This window comes from Nothoprocta perdicaria, unplaced genomic scaffold (genome assembly GCF_003342845.1).
Source record: "Nothoprocta perdicaria isolate Ctin4 unplaced genomic scaffold, notPer1 scaffold_200, whole genome shotgun sequence".
Lineage (NCBI taxonomy): Eukaryota > Metazoa > Chordata > Aves > Tinamiformes > Tinamidae > Nothoprocta > Nothoprocta perdicaria.
This window is the reverse complement of record NW_020455206.1, coordinates 987641-1006292: the sequence shown is the minus strand read 5'-3', so window position 1 is coordinate 1006292 and position 18652 is coordinate 987641. Positions and strand designations below refer to the sequence as shown.

The 18652-nt window shown below is 41.8% G+C and overlaps 1 protein-coding gene across 1 annotated transcript in view; it reads left to right on the top strand.

Annotated features, from left to right (window-relative positions):
- Positions 1-17835, top strand: part of CPLX1 (complexin 1) — a 98868-nt gene extending 81033 nt beyond the window's left edge. Inside the window, exon 3 of the mRNA XM_026038061.1 lies at positions 15994-17835. Within this exon, the coding sequence (XP_025893846.1) occupies positions 15994-16191 (198 nt within the window). The 3' untranslated portion in view covers positions 16192-17835. The remainder of the gene's footprint in view (positions 1-15993) is intronic.
- The last annotated feature ends 817 nt before the right edge of the window (positions 17836-18652 follow it).

Here is an 18652-nt window from a genome sequence, read left to right as displayed (position 1 = left end):
TTGGGTGGTTACTCAGGAGCTCTTGAAAATGTGGTAGGAATCCAGAAAGGATTTGGCAGGAGTGAGCTGAAATACGTTGGGTTCTTTTTCTCCATAAAAAATTTATTTTTTAAAGGCATGAAAAATGGAAGTGTCATCATAGCAGTACAGCAAGCTCCTCCATTCACTGTTTGTTTCTCCAACTGAATGTATAGGCTCTGACTTTTCAGACTGTGCAGGATCTCTGCCTGTTGAGAAACTGGATGTTGGAGAAACTGGATGTACAGGCAGAGGTCCTGGAATTACATGAGACTTCATCCAGCAAACAGGGAATGCTAAACATCGCTTCTTAGACCCTGGCCATGTCTGACCAACCAAAATGAGGAAGTCTCATGTGGTGATTTAAAAAGCAGGAAATGCATGCCATGTACCTCATCTCTAGTGTGGGTTTTGGAGATGATACATGCAGATGTAATGCATAGCAGCTGCCCACAAGTGATGTTGGTTCTCTGAACTTGTGATGGCAAGACGACCTTGTAGTACTGTAGAGCTTGAGGGCATCCTGCCAGGCTGTTCAGTTAGACATTTATGATAACAAGACATCTCATCAACTTCTATCAGCTGCAAATATGACTTCCACAACTCTATCAAGTAGCAAGAAAACTAAGTGCCAGGTTAAAAAGTGCCCAAGGAAGAAGAAAAGTTCATTGCAGTTTCTGACCTGCAGACTTAGGCATACACAGCCACATCCCTGTGAAGAGCTACAGCAGATGAATAAACACTCATATGTCCCTGTCTGCTCTTTCTGGGTGTCATAAGTGCTCTTGCCATTTTCACGGCATTTTAATGCCTGAGTTTTCTTCTGTTGCATTGCTAATGGCACTGAGAATGGCTTTTTGTCTTTCAGAGGGAAGCATGTGTCAAGGGTTTGAAAGGAACTGATTAAATATCTTTGATTTTACTGAATCTCAGCTCTGAGCTGGTGGTAAAGCTGTGGTCTCCATGGACTGCTGTCAGGGTGGGAGTGCTAATGAGTGCTTAGCCACAGTGGGACATGGCTAGGTTTGAATCCATGCAGCAGAATCCTCAAGGGGATGATGACAAAAATTAAAGAGTCTCACAGCAAGATCTAGAGATAATCACCTAACTAATCATTCCCAAGCTTCTGCACTTGCAGAATTACATTTTCCTGTGCTGACAGCAAAATCATCTTTGAAAACATTGATATAGGCAACAGAAGGAGAAAAATCTAAGTGGAAAGTTTGAGGGAGTTTTAGTGACCTGTGAAGCTTGTTCTATCAGTTCAGGAGAGTTACTGAGGGCAGAATAACACTGTGAGAATGATGTGGATGGAGCCTGTTATGTTTCCATGTGGCAACCCTGTAAATAACTCTTGTGTTTCAGAGTAGGCTCCATTAGGCAGTACCTTTTGAATTTTACTGACCTTCTCTATCCACAAAGAAGAAATGACTCTTCTGCCTTCCAGGACCTACCAAGAGCTTGGAGAAGCACAAAGGATTTTGAATGAACTTCTTCCTTGGCTCTCTACAGCTAGTTCTGCTTACAGACCAGCTTCTGCCTCAGCATGCGCAACTGGTGCACATTTGATGATGAACATTTTACCTCTACTTCTCTAAGCTCAGTCAAATCTGTTTGAGTCAGAGACAGCTCTTAAAAATGAAAAGAACAGCTGTATGTGTTCAGAGCCAGGCCCTTTCAGCCCCAATATCTCAAATCCAACTGTTGCCGTCAGCAAATGCCCAGAGAAGTGAAAGAAGAAAACACACTTCCCTAAACTCCTCTATGTCTCTCATGGTTTTAGCATAGAGCCTCTTGTTTTTCATTGGCTCGGCTGCTCCTGTTCTTGTGTCTGTCTCTGGCTTGCTCTACCAGATTTATGTCCAGGTGCTTATCTGGTCTCCACTAGACCCCAAGACAGTATTCTTCATTTGCCTTATTTTGTGGCAAGACATTCTCCACTCTGCATTGATTGACAAACAGCCTCTTTTATCTAACTTCATTTGATAACCAGAGAAGACATAGGGTAGCCAATCTTCCTTTCCGAGCAGAATGTCATAATACTGTAGAACTCTACCCTGTCTCAGACAAATTGTTTCTGTTCCAGGCTACTATATCCCTTGAAGGAAGAGACCAGAAATGTACTAGCTGAGGTATGGATGAGCCAAAGATTTGCCCAGGCATCCACTGGATCTATCCTTTATTTTATTTCATAAATTTGTCTAATATGCACAAAATGTCCTGGTGTGAACATGCTCATGATTCATTTCCCTTCACAAATTTCACTAAGGCAGGATAATTCTAATTTCACTAATGCTAGATAATGACTAATTCTGGATAGCTGAGGAGAGAGCGGTGGGTGCCATCTATCTGGACATCAGCAAGGCTTTTGACATCGTCCCTCAAAACGTCCTTCTGGGCAAGCTCTGGAAGTGGGGGTGAGATGAGTGGATGGGGAGGTGGATTGAGAAATGGCTCAATGGCAGGGTGCAGAGAGTGGTAGTCAGTGGCACTGACCCAGTTGGAGGCCTGTAGTTAGCAGTGTGCCCCAGGGGTTGGTGCTTGGTCTGGTCCTGTTCAACTTATTCATTAACGACCTGGATGAAGGCATGGAGTGCTCCCTCAGCAAGTTTGCTGATGATACCAAACTGGGAGGAGTCGCTGATAGCCCTGAGGGCTGTGCTGCCATCCAGAGGGACCTGGACAGACTGGACAACTGGGTGGTTAGAAATCTCATGAAGTTCAACAAGGGCAAGTGCAGGGTGCTGCACTTGGGGAGGAATAACCTAGGATACCAGTACAGATTAGAGGTTGACCTGCTGGAGAGCAGTCCCGCAGAGAGGGACCTGGGCGTCGTGGTGCCTGACACAATGACCATGAGGCAGCAGTATGCCCTGGTGGCCAAGAAGGTCAACGGGATCCTGGGGTGCATTAAGAAGAGCGTCTCCAGCAGGTCGAGGGAGGTGATTGTCCCCCTATACACAGCCCTGGTAAGGCCACGTCTGGAGACTGTGTCCAGGTCTGGGCTCCCCAGGACAAGAGAGATGTGGAGCTGCTGGAGAGAGTCCAGCGCAGGGCTACAAGGATCATCAGGAGCCTGGAACATCTGCCCTGTGAGCAAAGGCTGAGAGAGCTGGGTCTGTTCAGCCTGGAGAAGAGAAGGCTGAGGGGGGACCTGAGCAGTGTCTATAAATACCTCAAGGGAGGCAGTGAGGAGGAGGGGGCGGCCTCTTTTCAGTGGTGGACAGTGATAGGACTAGAGGAAACGGCCACAAACTGAGGCACCAAAAGTTCCACAGGAACTTAAGGAAACACTTCTTAACAGTGAGGGTGACAGAGCCGTGGAACAGGTTGCCCAGAGAGGTTGTGGAGTCTCCTTCTTTGGAGATGTTTAAAACCCGCTTGGATGCAGCCCTGTGCCCCGTGCTCTAGGTGACCCTGCGTGAGCAGGGGGGTTGGACTAGATGACCTCTGAGGTCCCTTCCAACCTTAAGCATTCTATGATTCTATGTTTCTTTTATTCTAGCACCTTTCACTTTAGCCAGGAAGATCTTAAGCCTTACTGTTAAGTCTAGTTAGGAATATGTCTGTGATTAGAAGAACATCATTGAATGTAATCACCCTATGAAGTGAAAGAATTGTTGCAAGAGGGAATTTGGGCAGGCATACACTTTCAACCACACACAACAGTATCACTTGCAGAATGCTTTCTATGTTCGTTCCTGTTCTGCCATGATGTATTCTGTTCCCTGCCACTTTTACTTACAGACAGCACATTCTTGCATCCTCAAGAGCTCTCATGCTAATGTGCTACAAAATACCAAGGACAACCTCAAGTACATAATAGGAAGGGCCAAAACATGCACAGAGAAATGAATGCAACGTGCCAGAAACAAGAATAGCACTTGCAAAGCACTTTTAAAAAATCCACTGTTCCCTTCAAGAGATTTGCCAAGAGATCCAGGCACAGATATCTCACGTAGTTTATCTGCTCAGAGCTGAACTTGAAATGAATCACCCACTTAGGGGTCAGTCCCTGCAAGCGCAGATCTGGTCACATATGAAAATAATCATTTCTTAGTCTCATGAACTCCCTGTATCCAGAGAGAAGAAGTAGCTGTTTTCATTTCTGTTGCCTGGATCTTTTCCATGACATGTCTTGGGAGTACAACCTGCCCTCTCACCCTGTACTTCTCATCCACAGCAACAACTGTGCTGTAACCTGGTTTAAACATGCCTAAAAACACACTGCACAGGCTTAAAATGAGGGGCTGTAATACATGAGAGTATGGAAAAAAATAAAGAAAACAAAAGAAGAAAAGAAAGGAAAAGAGCTTTTCACACATGGTAAATAGACACTATGCAAAGCAAATAGATGTATCTAATTGAAATGAATGCAGCAATCTGCTGAGTTATTTGTTCCAGGGTGGTATTTGAAAAGAAATCTTTCATTTGGCAGAAAAACCAGGATTTACAGGAGGCAGAAAGTAAGAGTATCTTACAGCCTGTATCTTGATCTCATAAAAATATATAGGTAAGTATATATGATAGATTGTACACACATAAACACAAATTTATCTTAAGTATTTGAATATATAATATATATTGTTTATAAAATAAATATATAATATTATATAAATATTATATATATATTATAGTTAGGTAGGCATGTATATATGCCTATATAAAATGCATCAGATACCGATTCATAACATAAATTCTTCTGAGGACACAAAAATGGATATATTTGTGCATTTCCAAAGTCATAGCTATCAGCTCCTAGGCAATTTTTCTTGAGAAAAAAAAAAAAAAAAAAAAGAAGATGTCCACATTTGAAATGAAAGAGACCACATTTCGTGTGTGACCAGGAACACACTTGCTCAGCATCATTGGACAATGCTTCTGTTGTCCTGGGAACTTTCTGCAGCTTGTCCTCATCTCCATGTCCAAGGGACAGAACCAAATTTTCATTTTAAAACCATATACAATCAAACTCTGATTTGTCAATGTGGAATATGTAACTCTCCTTACTTATTGTCCTGTCTCAGCTGCTTTGAAAAATTAGAAATGACCTGAATTTTCTCCAAGCCCCAAGCCATGTCCTAGGGGAGAGGCTTTCCAGTGGGGAGCTAGAATACTTTGGAATGCAATAAATACAGTAGTTATCTAAAGCCTTGCACTCATGAATCAATGTAGTGATTTCAATCAACCCTCCAGGTGCCTAAAATCAATATTTTGGAGTCTCTCATCCTGTGCTCTTCTCCATGAGTCAGGTATTCTCTGTTCACTCTGGAGATTTCTTCTCTGATTACAAGATGGAAATCTTTGCAGTTCAGCAGTAATTTAATTCCCCCTCTCCCAACTCTTTCTAAACGTCATCCACTCTTAGTGTGCTTGACCTTCATGCAATAGGATATTCTTTTTAGTGTGAATGCATAAGCAAGCATGTGGATGTGGATGCATATGCTAGCAAAGCAGCATATTTGCAAGCACAAGGAAAAAAAACTGCTGAAATTTCTGCAGATTAATGATATATGTGTTAGAAATCTCTGCCTGATCTTTCAAATACAGTCCTTCTTTCTAATACAGGGGCGTGATTTTATTCTCAAACTGTAGTTTGCGTCAGCTGAATGTGGTAACAAGAAGGGTGCATATAAACATGCAGAACAATGGTCTGTGGCCTAATGACTTGAAACATTTTTTCTTAAAAGCAAACAGTCAATGAGAGAGTACTTTTTATTTACTTATTTATTTACAGTTGCACAAGCCACCCACAAGGGAGAGGTATTACACTGCTTCCATTCAAGACCAAGTAGAAAGGCTTATTGACTGCAGTGGTATTAGGTTAGCCCTAGAGAGCTGTGCTCTGGTTTGTTCCTTCTTTTTCTTCCTCTGTCTCTGTTGTGGTGCAGCATAAAAGCAAATTGCATTTCTATTGATCCATACTGCTCTTGGATGCATGAGTAAGGCACACTGCCACAGGAATGTATTGCAATACCTTAGCTGAATAAAATGGAAAAGAGATAGGAGGTTCTTAGGCAAAGTATGTCATTGAGAGAGAAGTTGTCACCTTCAGCAACCACGCCTAAGATGAATATCCAAAAGAAGATGCAGATGAGAGGTCTTGTTAAGAAGACCCCCTTGCTTCTCAGGTGCCCCTTCTCCACGATTTTATTGACTGTCTATCCGTCTGCACTATCCCTTCCCTGTGATGGTCCTGTGTTGCTGACACCTAACTGAACAATGCAATTGAAGACGGCAGTTTCCAGATTCTTCCTTTTCCACTGTTCCAGACTAGTTCTTTTCCACTATTATTAAGAGATCTTCTGTGGGTGCAGTGGCGGTGCGCTCATCAGGAGAGCTTTTCAGCAGGACACATTGATACGAGCATGCAAGGCAATGTTCTCTGAAGTGAGAGAGTACAGCAGATATTTCCACAGGGATCTGAATGGTCAGCGCATGTTGCTTCGAGGCAGGCTCACTCTACTGAAGGAAGCAGTGTTCATGTTTATCAGAACACTGAGATGGCTTCACATCAGATGATAAAATTCCATACATATTAGTAGGGCACTCAAGACTGACACTGCAGGGAATCTGGCCTTTGGGAAGGCTATAGTAAAAAATGTCCCTAGGGAGTACACACAAGTCCTCCTGCTGTAAATGCAGGCAAAAAATGTCAACCCTCTTTTCCTACTGAGCTGGAAAAGCAGGCATTCGGCAGAAAAACCCCATCATCTTCTGACAGTACTGTGGTTCCTGATAGAAGGACTTTGCAATCGTCATTCAAGGGGGATCTGCTGAGCATTGTCATTTGTGTTTCTGCTTTTTACTTGCAAATCAGCTTTCTCTCTCTCTCTCTCTCTCTCTCTCTCTCTCTCTCTCTCTCTCTCTCTCTCTCTCTCNTCTCTCTCTCTCTCTCTCTCTCTCTCTCTCTCTCTCTCTCTCTCTCTCTCTCGTTCTCTCTCTTGTTCTCTCTCTCTCTCTCTCCTTCTCTCTCTCTCTCGTTCTCTCTCTCTCTCTCTCTTTCTGAGGCACAACTGTGAATTCTACCTGTGAATGGCAGTCTTTCAACCCCTTCAAAATGCTGAAAGAATTTCACAGGCTTTCATGATGTCAGGAATTAGCTCTGCTTGCCTCAGTGGCCCAACATTCTATCTCCTACCTGCATTTCATGACAGTTCTAGTAGATATTTCAAAGAAGCAGAATTATTAATTACTTGGTCAATGGGCGGCAAAAGCAGCAAGAGAACCAAGTGTGAAGATTCATTTCTGATATGGTCTTCAATAATCCCCAAATTCAATAATCCCCAAATTTTGGATAGTCCCTGAAATAAGTTGTGACTAATGTGATGGGTAGTTTGGTTGATCTTGGCTGTAGTCAACAAAGCAGGTAATCATGAAAAATCTCTCATTGTAGAGTCTCTCAGATAACTTGAAATCTTTCATGTTCTGGACAAGAAATTGTCTTCCTGCTTGGCAAATTATTAAAAAATTCTCAGCCCCAAATAAGAAAAAGGTATCCAAAATCATAATACCAATCTTTCCTATTAGTATGTAATGGGAGACATTGTCCAAAGCCTTTGTGAAGTCAAAGGAAATGACATCCCCTCCTCTGCCCCGATCTACCAAGCTAATTATCCCAAGCCTACCAGGTTGTGGTTGGTAAATCCATGCTGACTAAATCTGAAAAACCTTCATGTCGTTCATGTGGCTAGAAATAATACCTAGGAGTAGTTGCTCCTTTACCTTCACGGGGATCTAGGTGAGTCTGACTAACCTGTAGTTCCCCAGATCATTCTCTTGCCCTTTTTGAGCACAGGAGGTATATTTATTTTTTTCTAATCCTCAAGAACCACCCCTGGTGGAGTGATTAGCTTTCAGTCAGGGAATTGCAATGGCATTGGCCATCTCTTTCAGCACTCGCAGATGCATCCTGTCAGGGTCCATGGACTTGTGCATTGCTATGCATGTAACTTTCTCCATGAAGGGAAAGCCTGTGCCTCATTCACTAGTGGGTCCACATTACTCCTATTCTTCCTTTTGCTGCTGATATACTTTAGTAGTCCTTCTTTCCCTTCTCATCCCTTGCTAGGTTCAACCTCAGGTAACTTTAGCGCTCTCACTGCTACCTCTGCATGCTTAAACAGTGTCTCAGTATTCTTCCTGAGTCACTTGTCCCTTCTTCCACCTTTTTTGTATACTTCCTTTTTACCTACAGTTTTGATGAGGAGCTCCTTACTCATTCCCATAGGCCTCCTGCTGCCTTTGCTTGATCTCCTGCTCATTAAGATGGGCCCTTCTTGAGGTTGGAGATGATACTTGAATACCAGTCATATATCCTCTTCCTTCCAGGGTTGTATCCCATTCTTCTAAGCGGGTCCTTGAATAGAGTGATCCCACTTTTTGCCCTGCAGGGTCTTGACACATAGTTATTTAGGAACATACTTGTGAGCCAGTTCCAATTTTGCCCTCTTTTTTCTTAAATTGGAGGTTCATATGCTCACACTGCCCCTAATGTAACCACTGGTCTCTCTCCCTCACTTTAATTTAAAGTCATTCTTAGCAGGTTGGATATCCTGTTGGCAAAGATACTTCTGTTTCACTTTATCAGGTGGTTCACATCTCTTCAAAGTGGTTGATGGATCTCAAATATCCAATTGGTTTTCAATCCTTATGTGAAAACATGTTTGAAATTCTGTTGGCCAGCACCAACTGTGAAACCAAATGTTGACCCATATGATCTGATCTGTGCTCCTTAAGTCTCCTCACTCTCCAAGAGGATTTGAGGAGAAACTACATGGTTCCCCATGCCCTTCAATTTCTGGCCACACAGCCATGCTTGATACTTGGCAGACCTGCAAAGTAGCATGGCAGTAAGATTGGTGACCATAGGTGACCATTGGTGACCAAGGGGTGTCCAAGGGTGGCACAAGTCGGGACAGCCTCTCCATAGCACCCAAACTGCCCTAGAAGGAAGGATAGGCTGACTGACAGGAAATCTTTAGCAAACATTCGCTCTGTTTGCTCCTCTGTGGCTCAGGCACAGCTGGCACAGATGCTCCAACTGGCAGCACTCCCAGATCCCTCATCAGCTATGAGGGCAAAGAGGTAAATGATAAGAAAGAGAGAAAGGAAAAAGTAAATGTAGAAGTAAATGCACGTGTAGAAAATAAAAAATAAATGCAAAAATTAAATGAATTGAGTAAGCAGATGCAGAAATGTTTGAAATGACTCAGGTTAGCTACCATGGCAGCTTAGTCTTATGTAGAGGAGAAATAGGAAGTTAGAGGGTTTCTATAACATCAGCTGGTACAATAGGTGAGATAAACAAGTAGGAAACTAGGAGCTTATTTCCCTCAGACTGTGTCAACATATGCTCTACCATATCCTGAAAGGAACATACCCACCCGATGGAATAAATATCTTGAATGTCAGATTCTATATCGTATAAACTGAAGAAATTTAGATAGAATAATATAGCCGAAGAGTGAAGTTATTTGTAATCATCATAGGAGAAAGCCATTCATTATTCTTTCATAACAAATGTTGAGATTCCCTGAGATAACCAAATTTCTATTATACACACTTTAACTTGTGTAGTTAGAATTTTTATCCCTGACATGTTGACAAAGTTTGTTTTAATTTCATTAAATCAAATTTAATGCTAGGTAAATTAAATAGCATGCCAGCATCGCAGTGTGAAACATATTAATATGGAGAACAAATAAATATAACACAGTGATTCCCCATACTTAGCCATTTGAGAAAAATAATAGAATATTGTTAAAATCAGGAGGGACTACTCAAAGTATGTAAACTATTTTACAAGTGAAGCGAAAGAGAAGATCATTTTCCATTCTGTGGAAGGACTTGTAGCCTTCCTCGGAAGATTCACTTCATTTTGGCAAAAGTGAGGCTGCTTTTTTTCTTTCTTTTGTTTAAGAATATATTTTCCCTCCCCACTTTCTACAAATTTGCATAGCTGTGAAGACAAGTGTCAATGCTAAATCCTTTAATTTGGACCCTTTTAATTTGGGGTACAGGAATAAAGTTTCATGTGGTCATGATGGGAAGATCTTAACTGGAGAGGCGGTTTCCAGTGGTAGGAGAGGGGAAAAAATGGCTTAGTATATATAATAAATGAGGCACAATACGACAGACGAAAGGGAAATCTTTCTGCAGGGTATCTTTCTGCAGGTGGTATCTTTCAGTTTTCCAAATTGATTTTTAAAAAGGCATATCATAAAAAAAAATGGGTTATATAGCGAAGGGGAGTAGCCTAATTGTAAAGAGTAATTATGCTCTGGGGTAAGTAAAAAAATTTCAGTAGTGGAGATCCTTGTGTCCAGGACTGGTTCAAGTCAAGTTGACCCTTGAGGTGCAAGAGTATTCCAGTTGGTTTCCTGTGCTTTCTGTAACCATACTTTTTTATGATTAACTGATGAATTTTGTTCTTTTTGTGTGTGTGTGTGTGTGTGTGTGCGCATTGGCTGTGGATTAGAAGCTGAATACAATTTGAAAGGACTGAGTAAGAATAGATAAGGTCTATCCCAAATGGTATATGAAGATGCAAATTCAGGTATCGCAGTCTTTAAGGTAGCTCTTTTAAAATGAGATAACTAATAAAATAGGAAATGCTTGCTGCTCTTTCTGAGTGAAAAAAACAGCAATATTGCCAATAGTTTGTGGTGAAGATAAACAGCTATGAACTGGAGCCTGCAAGATCTGGAGTCTCCACCTTTGAAGATGTTCAAAAGCCTTCTGGGCACAATCCTGGGCAATATGCTTTAGGTGACCCTGCTTGAGCAGGGGGTGGGACAAAATGATATCTAAAGATACCTTCCAACCTCAACTAGACTGTGATCCTGTGATTTTACTTTAATACTGTAATTGTAATTGAGCAACTATAAATATCTTGGCAACATATAGTCATGTCAACTATTAGCAGAAATATCATGGTTATGATGAACACTGTAAGAGATCTCTTTTAACATTTTAAGGTCTTCAGTCCCACCTTGCATGTTAATGATGAGAGTTTCTGCCTTGGCAGCAGTTAATTCTCAGACACAAGCTTCCTCTGCAATGAACTTCTCCCCACATTTTCCCCTATGGTCATTGAGTTTTCCTGCTATCCCCCTGAAAACTCTATCACCACGGTTTTCTCTACGTCCTCAAGTTCTTCTGATAGATTGCTGCTATATACTGAGTCAGTTCCAAATTGGACCCAAGGATAATTGGTCACTTTGTCCTTCACTGCAATTCTCTTCCTGGAGACTCAGTTCCAAGACCCAGGGAATAACTTGTCACTTCTTCTACAGCCGTCTCTTCTGTAATGTTATTGCATTATCCAGCCTATGGGTTTAGTTATTTGACAGAGAGATACATTCATGTTCAGAGAACTTTTTTTTTTTTTTTTGCACTTGTCTTGTCATACGCAATGCGAAGTGTATTTGTGGTGGTTTGCCATTTCAGACTCACTTTGGCTCATCACTCTGCCTTTTCTTCAATACTCTTACTGCTATTAGACTGAAATATCCTCTTACAATAGGTCAGGCAGTACATTTCCATATCCATCTACTTTTTGTACCTATCTCCTGTGTAAACAAGGAAGAATAAGTAAAGAGATAGGAAGGAAGTTGAGCGGAGCCTTATTAGCCTTGTCTTTTCCTGATATGGTAACAGTAACTGCTGGTGCATCAAGCACCATGATATCTTTCTCCCACTCTTTTTGTCTGGTGTCTGAGGAATCCAGGTCACTCTGGGCCTTCTGTGGGCAAGCTGATGCACAGGTGATTTGTGATCAGAAGTTGTTCTCTGAACTTCTCTCAGTTGTAATGTTGGTTGTTGTGTAAACTATGAATTCTGGGATTTGAAATCTCAGTGCAGTGCATTGCTGAGAGCTGAAATAACATGTGAGGAAGCCCATGCTTTCAGTAAGTGCTAGAAGGGAATTTCTAAGCTTCAAAGGAAAAAAGAGTTGGGCTATCCTCACTGATATAACCAGAAGGTATGAAAAAATTGTCTGAATTCAGGACGGCACTTGCTCAGTTCCTATATGACTAGCAGGGTCACTTGACCAGTAGGAAATCTAGTCAGTTCCTACCAGACATATCCCTATTCATTTGTCTAGGACAAAGTAAACTGAAAGTTAGGAATAACATTGTAGGATAGCATCATTTGCCACTTCTTACACAAGCTATACAAGCTGTAGCTCAAAGACAGCTCAAAAATACATAATATGTTTGGATGAAATTATCTAGCAATTGACAATAAACATATTTCCACAATAGCTCTCAGTAGGTTGCATGTTGTATATTTATTAATCATCAAATATATACCACAACTGATATGTTGAAATGTGTGGGTAGTGTGCATTCATTCATTAAATTGCAAAGGTAGGCCGCACAATTTACAAAGTTCTTCCAGAGGACTAGGAGAGAATACCATATTCTCCTCAGGGATATACAGCAACCCTCTCTTCACTAATTTACTGGCACTTGCTGCAACACTGTTCTTATGCAACCAGCATCGTAATGACTTGAAGTTCAGAAGTTCACATAGTTAAAATGCCTCTTTACGTCACATTTCTACATCACTAACTATACGATGGCCAAATCAGTCAAGATTTTAGAGGTTGGACTAAGAGAGAACATAAATATGAAATTGACTTCATCTTCCTTTTGGAGTTACTGAAATGTTTTCTCATCCCCAGGCAAATCAGAACACCAAAACAGTTCATTGTGGGGATTATTTTATTTATATTTTAAAGCTATTTCCACATTTCAACTAAGATATTTCATTTCAAAACTCCAACATGCCTTTTCTAATGTTTTCCTATTTTATCCTATGGATTTCATTCCTACAATTAGATTTTCTTTGAAACAATTTCGAACCTGGAAAATGTCATTTTATTCACTTACCAAACGTCATATTATATTTTGATTAATGAAAACCGTTAAAAATACTACCAAATTTAAATGAGAATATGATTTATTCAAAACTGATACTTTCTCATAAACGATTAACATTTTGATACATGATAATGGCAATCTTTTCTCATAAAAAAAAGCTGTTGATGGAATGCCATTGCTCTCCAGAAGAAGAATATTTTGTCCAAATGAAACAATCTCCTGTCTGGGTATTATATGTGATAATTAGTCAATGGCTTGTTTCTTCTTGTTGTAGTGTCTCTGCCAACAAGAATTGTGTTGTCTCTCCCTGATCAAACAGTTTGGTCCTATGCTGTTGTCATTTGCACATATGCACATTTGCATATGCTGGGCTCACTTATGGTCTCTAGTTTTTTGATAAACTGTCTGAATTTACAGCTGTAAAATCCAGGTTGGATGAATTACCCGATGCTTTTGCAGAAATTTGTGAGCCAGAAGCAGCAGGATGGAGCTGCCTGGCAGAAAGAGCTATCAAAGAATTTAATTTCAAAGGGCACTTGCCAAAATAAATGCTTAAGCCTTCCCGCAAACAGGACCAGGGAAGAAGTGTGAGGGATGCAGCTGTTACACAAGGCTGGTAGTGTCTTGTAAAAACTGATGTCCATACAGCTCAATATTCTCACCCTGAGTGTACCCAGGACCATAGAGAAATGCTGACAAGGACAGTACTCCTTCTTTTCTATGATTCTCAAGCTGCCTTTGTCTCCACACACAGCAACACTTGAGTCTTTTTTTCTTGTTTTCATTCTGTCTGCTTATCCAGTTCATGATCTGGATGATCAATTGTCATGAGTTGGCCCTTGCTTTGAGATGGAGGATTTGAGAGGATCTGAGTGCTGTTACAATTGGCATTGTCTCCATTACTATCCTTCTTCTCCAGCTGGCCATAGAAGGTCAAATCCGTGGGTAAACTGCAATGGGAAACAATAGAGATTGTTGTTTATGGTTCCAGACAGAGAAACAGTGTATGGGCAGCCCTCCATGATGCTACCCAGTCTTGCCATGCAAGCTGTCTTGCCTGCACCATAGGCTGGTTACACCATGGGAGCTTCTCTTCCATATGCCTTCAAATCAGTCAGATGCTTCCTTTGCTTCAGATCTGGACTGAAACGTCATTTGTCTTAAATACCTTCCCCATGAAATCACTCATAAACAACATCCACTGGGTATCAAAATCACTAGGGAATTACCTTAACGACTATTTTGGCTTGGAAGAAATTACTTCAGAGAATTAGATTTTTTTGTTTGTTTGTTTTTCAAATTACTATTTCACCCTTGCAAGCTGTAATACTAAATAGGATGAGGTTGGAGAAAGGAAGCAAAAATATTTTCTTCACTCAGAAATATTTAGGATTTCCTTGCCAAACCTGAAAGCCGTTTTGAAAGCTGTGACAGCAGCAAGGCTTTTTTTTTTTTTTTTTTTTTTTTTTTTTGCATTGCTGGTAAATAATTGGCTTTTTAATAATGGAAGAAACAAAAAACCAAAACCAAACAAATAATGAGAACATTTAGTTCATGTCTATTCAGCAGTACTGTACTAAAGATACTAAAAAAATGCTTAGCACTTTGCACCAGCATGATTCTTTGATCTTTCCTGAAACCATACATAGTTTTCATTTCAAAAATTCTTATTCCTGCAAAGCATTTTGCTGGCCTTTACAGGCATCTTCTTAGTCCCTATGTACTGAAGGAGCTATATGAATTCCATTTGGTATTTTAGTTTAAATGAAGGCACGAATAGAGGTATGGCTCTTACACTGCAATTATTTCACACTTGATAGAGGCAAGTGTTCCTACTACAGCAAATGTGAATGACTTTCATCTTCATCCCAAAGGTCCTTTCTCTACCCACTGCCTTCTTAATGTAGCTGAAGTGATTATTAGTAATAAAAAGAGGAACCTACATGTATAGTTGCTGTACTTGCTGCCGCAGTATTATATGTGACAGATTGCTCTTTTTTATTTTTTTTTAGCACGTAAAACGACAACCTACAAAATCTCTGAAATTTCTGGAAATAGCAGCAACAATGGAGAATTAATGAGGTGTATGCAAGCTGAGTATTGAGTGGGTTGGTAGTGCAGAAATTTTGTTTGGTGATGCCTTGAAAATACAAACTGGAAAGAAAGTCCTAGTCACTGCAGCACTTCTCGCCTAGGTCAGATTCACTCAGGCACATCTCCAATTTCTATTAAATCTAAGGTCCTTAATATAAAACCATAAAATGAGATTCTGGCTAATGATGTAAAGTCATAGTTGAATTACTTTATTTCTCAGCGAGAGTAGCAAATCTCAGTTATCCACTCCACTTCCTAGCTTAAGGATGTTTCTCTCCAAGCAGTATGAGTCAGCTGTACCCCCAAAAGTGCAGAATTTGATGTGTGAATAGGGTTTCTCGTGAAGCTTTCATTTTTACTGTGAGGTCTTTCTGTCCCATTTATACCAAAGGATCAGAGAAGAGGACATATAAAACATCTCACACACATGAAAGATGAAAACTGTCTCTTTTTCACTGCAATCTCTCCATCCTTCTGTCCTGTCCTGCTTGCTCATTTTCGTTACTGCTTATTTTTTTGCCACATCTGTGACCTTGCCCATAATATCCCTTAGACATTACTCCATGATTGTTGCTCTTGATGCACTTGAGCAGTCAAATTTCTTAGCAGAAGAGAGGAAGATCACTACTAGTAAAATACAACACTCCCAAATGTATTAGAGAAAAGCATGTGCTGCCTGTTTTGGATGTATGGCTGAATTGCCCAAGATTTGCTCCTTTGCTTGTTCACCATGATCACCGACCATCTTGTCTAATGAGTGCTGCCAGCCCACTGAGATGTATATATTTAGGGCAATGTTCATTTTGGCCTCTGTGAGTAAGAGCAAAAGCATGCGTTTTTTACAACAATGCGTCTATTGCAGAAAGTGAGGGACTTTGGGTCTGCTCTCAGTCTTATGGGAGGGTTTGGGTTGGCTTTGCAGCAAATTCCTGCTCACATCGGTGGGCGCTGACGGCCCTGCTGATGGCCGCTGTGCTCTCTTTCCCTGCAGTACGGGATAAAGAAGAAGGAAGAAAAGGAGGCCGAGGCCCAGGCCGCACTGGAAGCGAATGCAGAAGGCAGCCTGACTCGCCCCAAAAAGGCCATCCCACCTGGCTGCGGTGAGGAGGAGGAGGAGGAAGAGGAGAGCATCCTGGACACGGTCATCAAATACCTCCCGGGACCCCTGCAGGACATGTTCAAGAAGTAGTCACCGCAGATTGTCAGACTGGCACAAACAGTACCGCAACGAAACTTCTCGTTTGCCCAATGGGGATATCAAACCTTGCCATCCATCGTGCCGCCCGCCCACCTCCGCTGCTCACTAGGACCTACCCAGCTCCCTCTGGCCGCCCCCACCTGCCCTCCACCCCGGACTCACCCAGTACCCTCCTTATTTCCTTCTTTTTTGTAAATAGCCACATCCAGTAGGCGCCTCTGAATGGATGTAAGGATTATTAAGCTGCAATCTACACAACCTTTATTATAAGCCATAGTACTATATATGTTAAATAGGCAACTGTACATTTAGCAGAAAAAAGAAAAAAGAACAGCCTCACATGTGTTTCCATCCAAAGCAGGAAGGAGTGTTCACTGAGTGTGAACAGTGGCCCCTTCAATTTTCCTTAATTATCTCATTTTTTTATTATTAATATTGAGAATTAATCAAGTTATCATTATTAATGTTCTTGTTGGTTGGGCCACCCTAGTCATTTGCTGCTGAGGACATATTCCCTTGGAAGAGATGTCTCAGTTCTCCCATGGAACCAATTTTTTTTCCACTTTTATGCCATCACTGGCATAGCCAAGAGACCATTTGTGAGACAAACCATGTATGATTTATGTCTCCAGCATTCCTGAGAGCTGTGAAAGTGCTGAGCTGCCCGCCCTCAGTTCCTTATAGGAGCTAAATGCCTCCAAATCTAAGCAAAAGTCACATTGCTTTGGGAATTAGCCATACCCTTAACTTGAAAGCGCAGATTTGGGTCTTGACGGGTGCCATACTGAGAGTGGGAGCCGTAGTGGGCACGTGGTGTTCTGCTGGAGCACCTACCCGTCCCTCCCGAGCCACCTGCCCTTCAGCGCGGCTGCTTCCTCTTGTTGGCCGGCCTTCTCCTTCTGCCCAAGGCCATACTCAGCCATGCCGTTCCCAGAGGTGCTTGCAGGAGGGACATGGAGCTCCTGCATCTTGTTACTGTTGCATCCTGCTTCTCTGTGCCCCTCCATGTGTGGCTGAGATGGGTGGGCTCAAGAGCTGGAAATGGCCCTGGAGATGGAGGACTTCAGAGCTCACCTCCTCCTTCTCATGCTAAAATCCTCCAGTGCCTTGGGGAGGTTTCAGTATTTTTTCTGTCCTCAGTTTCTCCAGCTGTTGAATATAGGTGTTAATCCATATCTGTCAGAAAAGGATCATGTAAGGGTGGATTGCAAACCACTGCTGCAGTTCTGCGCAGGAGCTGAGCTGCATTAGTAGCATGTGCAGCATCCCTTGATGCTAGTAAGCTGGGAAGAAATATCTCTCTGACCAATATCTTTGAAGCCTTTCCCAGACACCCGTTTAGAGGGCTTCCCAGCACAGAGCTTGCCGGTACTGAGGAACTGTTCAAGAAAAGACAAATTCCCCTGGAGATATTGACTAGCAAGTGCACACACACAAACAGAGACACACTCACTCTCACATATAGGCAGACATTCTGGTCACAGTCCCTAATCATCAGGCATAAGACCTACTATCTGAAGAGCTGATCTTGGAGTTTCTGGTTCTCTGCCATGTCTCTGCAATGGCTGGTGTGGACACATTACACCACCTTGGTCTCAGCATCCAGTAGGAGAGTTACAGTTTGCCTGGCAGACCTAGCACTGTGTGTCCCTCACAGAATCACAGAATGGTTGAGGTTGGAAGGAACCTCTAGAGATCTTCTAGTCCAACCCCCTTGCTCCAGCAAGCACACCTAGAGCAGGTGGCACAGGGTGGCATCCAGTTGGGTTTGGAAGATCTCCAGAGAAGGAAACTCCACAGCCTCCCTGGGCATTCTGTTCCAGAGCTCTGTCACCCTCACAGTCAAGAAGTTCTTCCTCACCTAGAGAGGGAACTTCCTGTGTTTCAGATTACACTCATTTCCCCCTGTCCTGTCACTGGCTACCACTGAGAAGAGCTTGGTCCCTTCCTCCCTACAGTCTCCCTTCATGCAGTTATACCTATTAATCAAATCCCCTCCCACGGGAGCACTAAATTTTCCCAAACAGCTAGAACAGATCTAGGACCACATGCACAATTTCCCCTTCCAACAGAAAGGAAAGCAATCATAGATGCTAAATCAAGCATCAAAAACTAAGAATTTTACATCAGTGGAACTATTTGATGTTCTTGGTTTTTTTTTTCACATACTTGTTCCGCCAAGCTGAAGTTAGACAAATATATAAGCACTTTCTCAACTATGGATTTTATAAAGACACCTACTATCTCTTTTAGGTAAGAAGCAGCAATCCATGCCATATTTAAGGCAGTGAGCTGATGAACTCTGTGCCTTTTATCAGCATCTCCTGCAGAAGGGAAAAATTTTGATAAAAGAGATGAAATACATTTTATCCTTCTCCCCTCCCACTATATTATGTCCTATGTTTTATCCCTCTCCCTGATATTTATGCAGGTTTGGCAGTCTTTGCTGGCT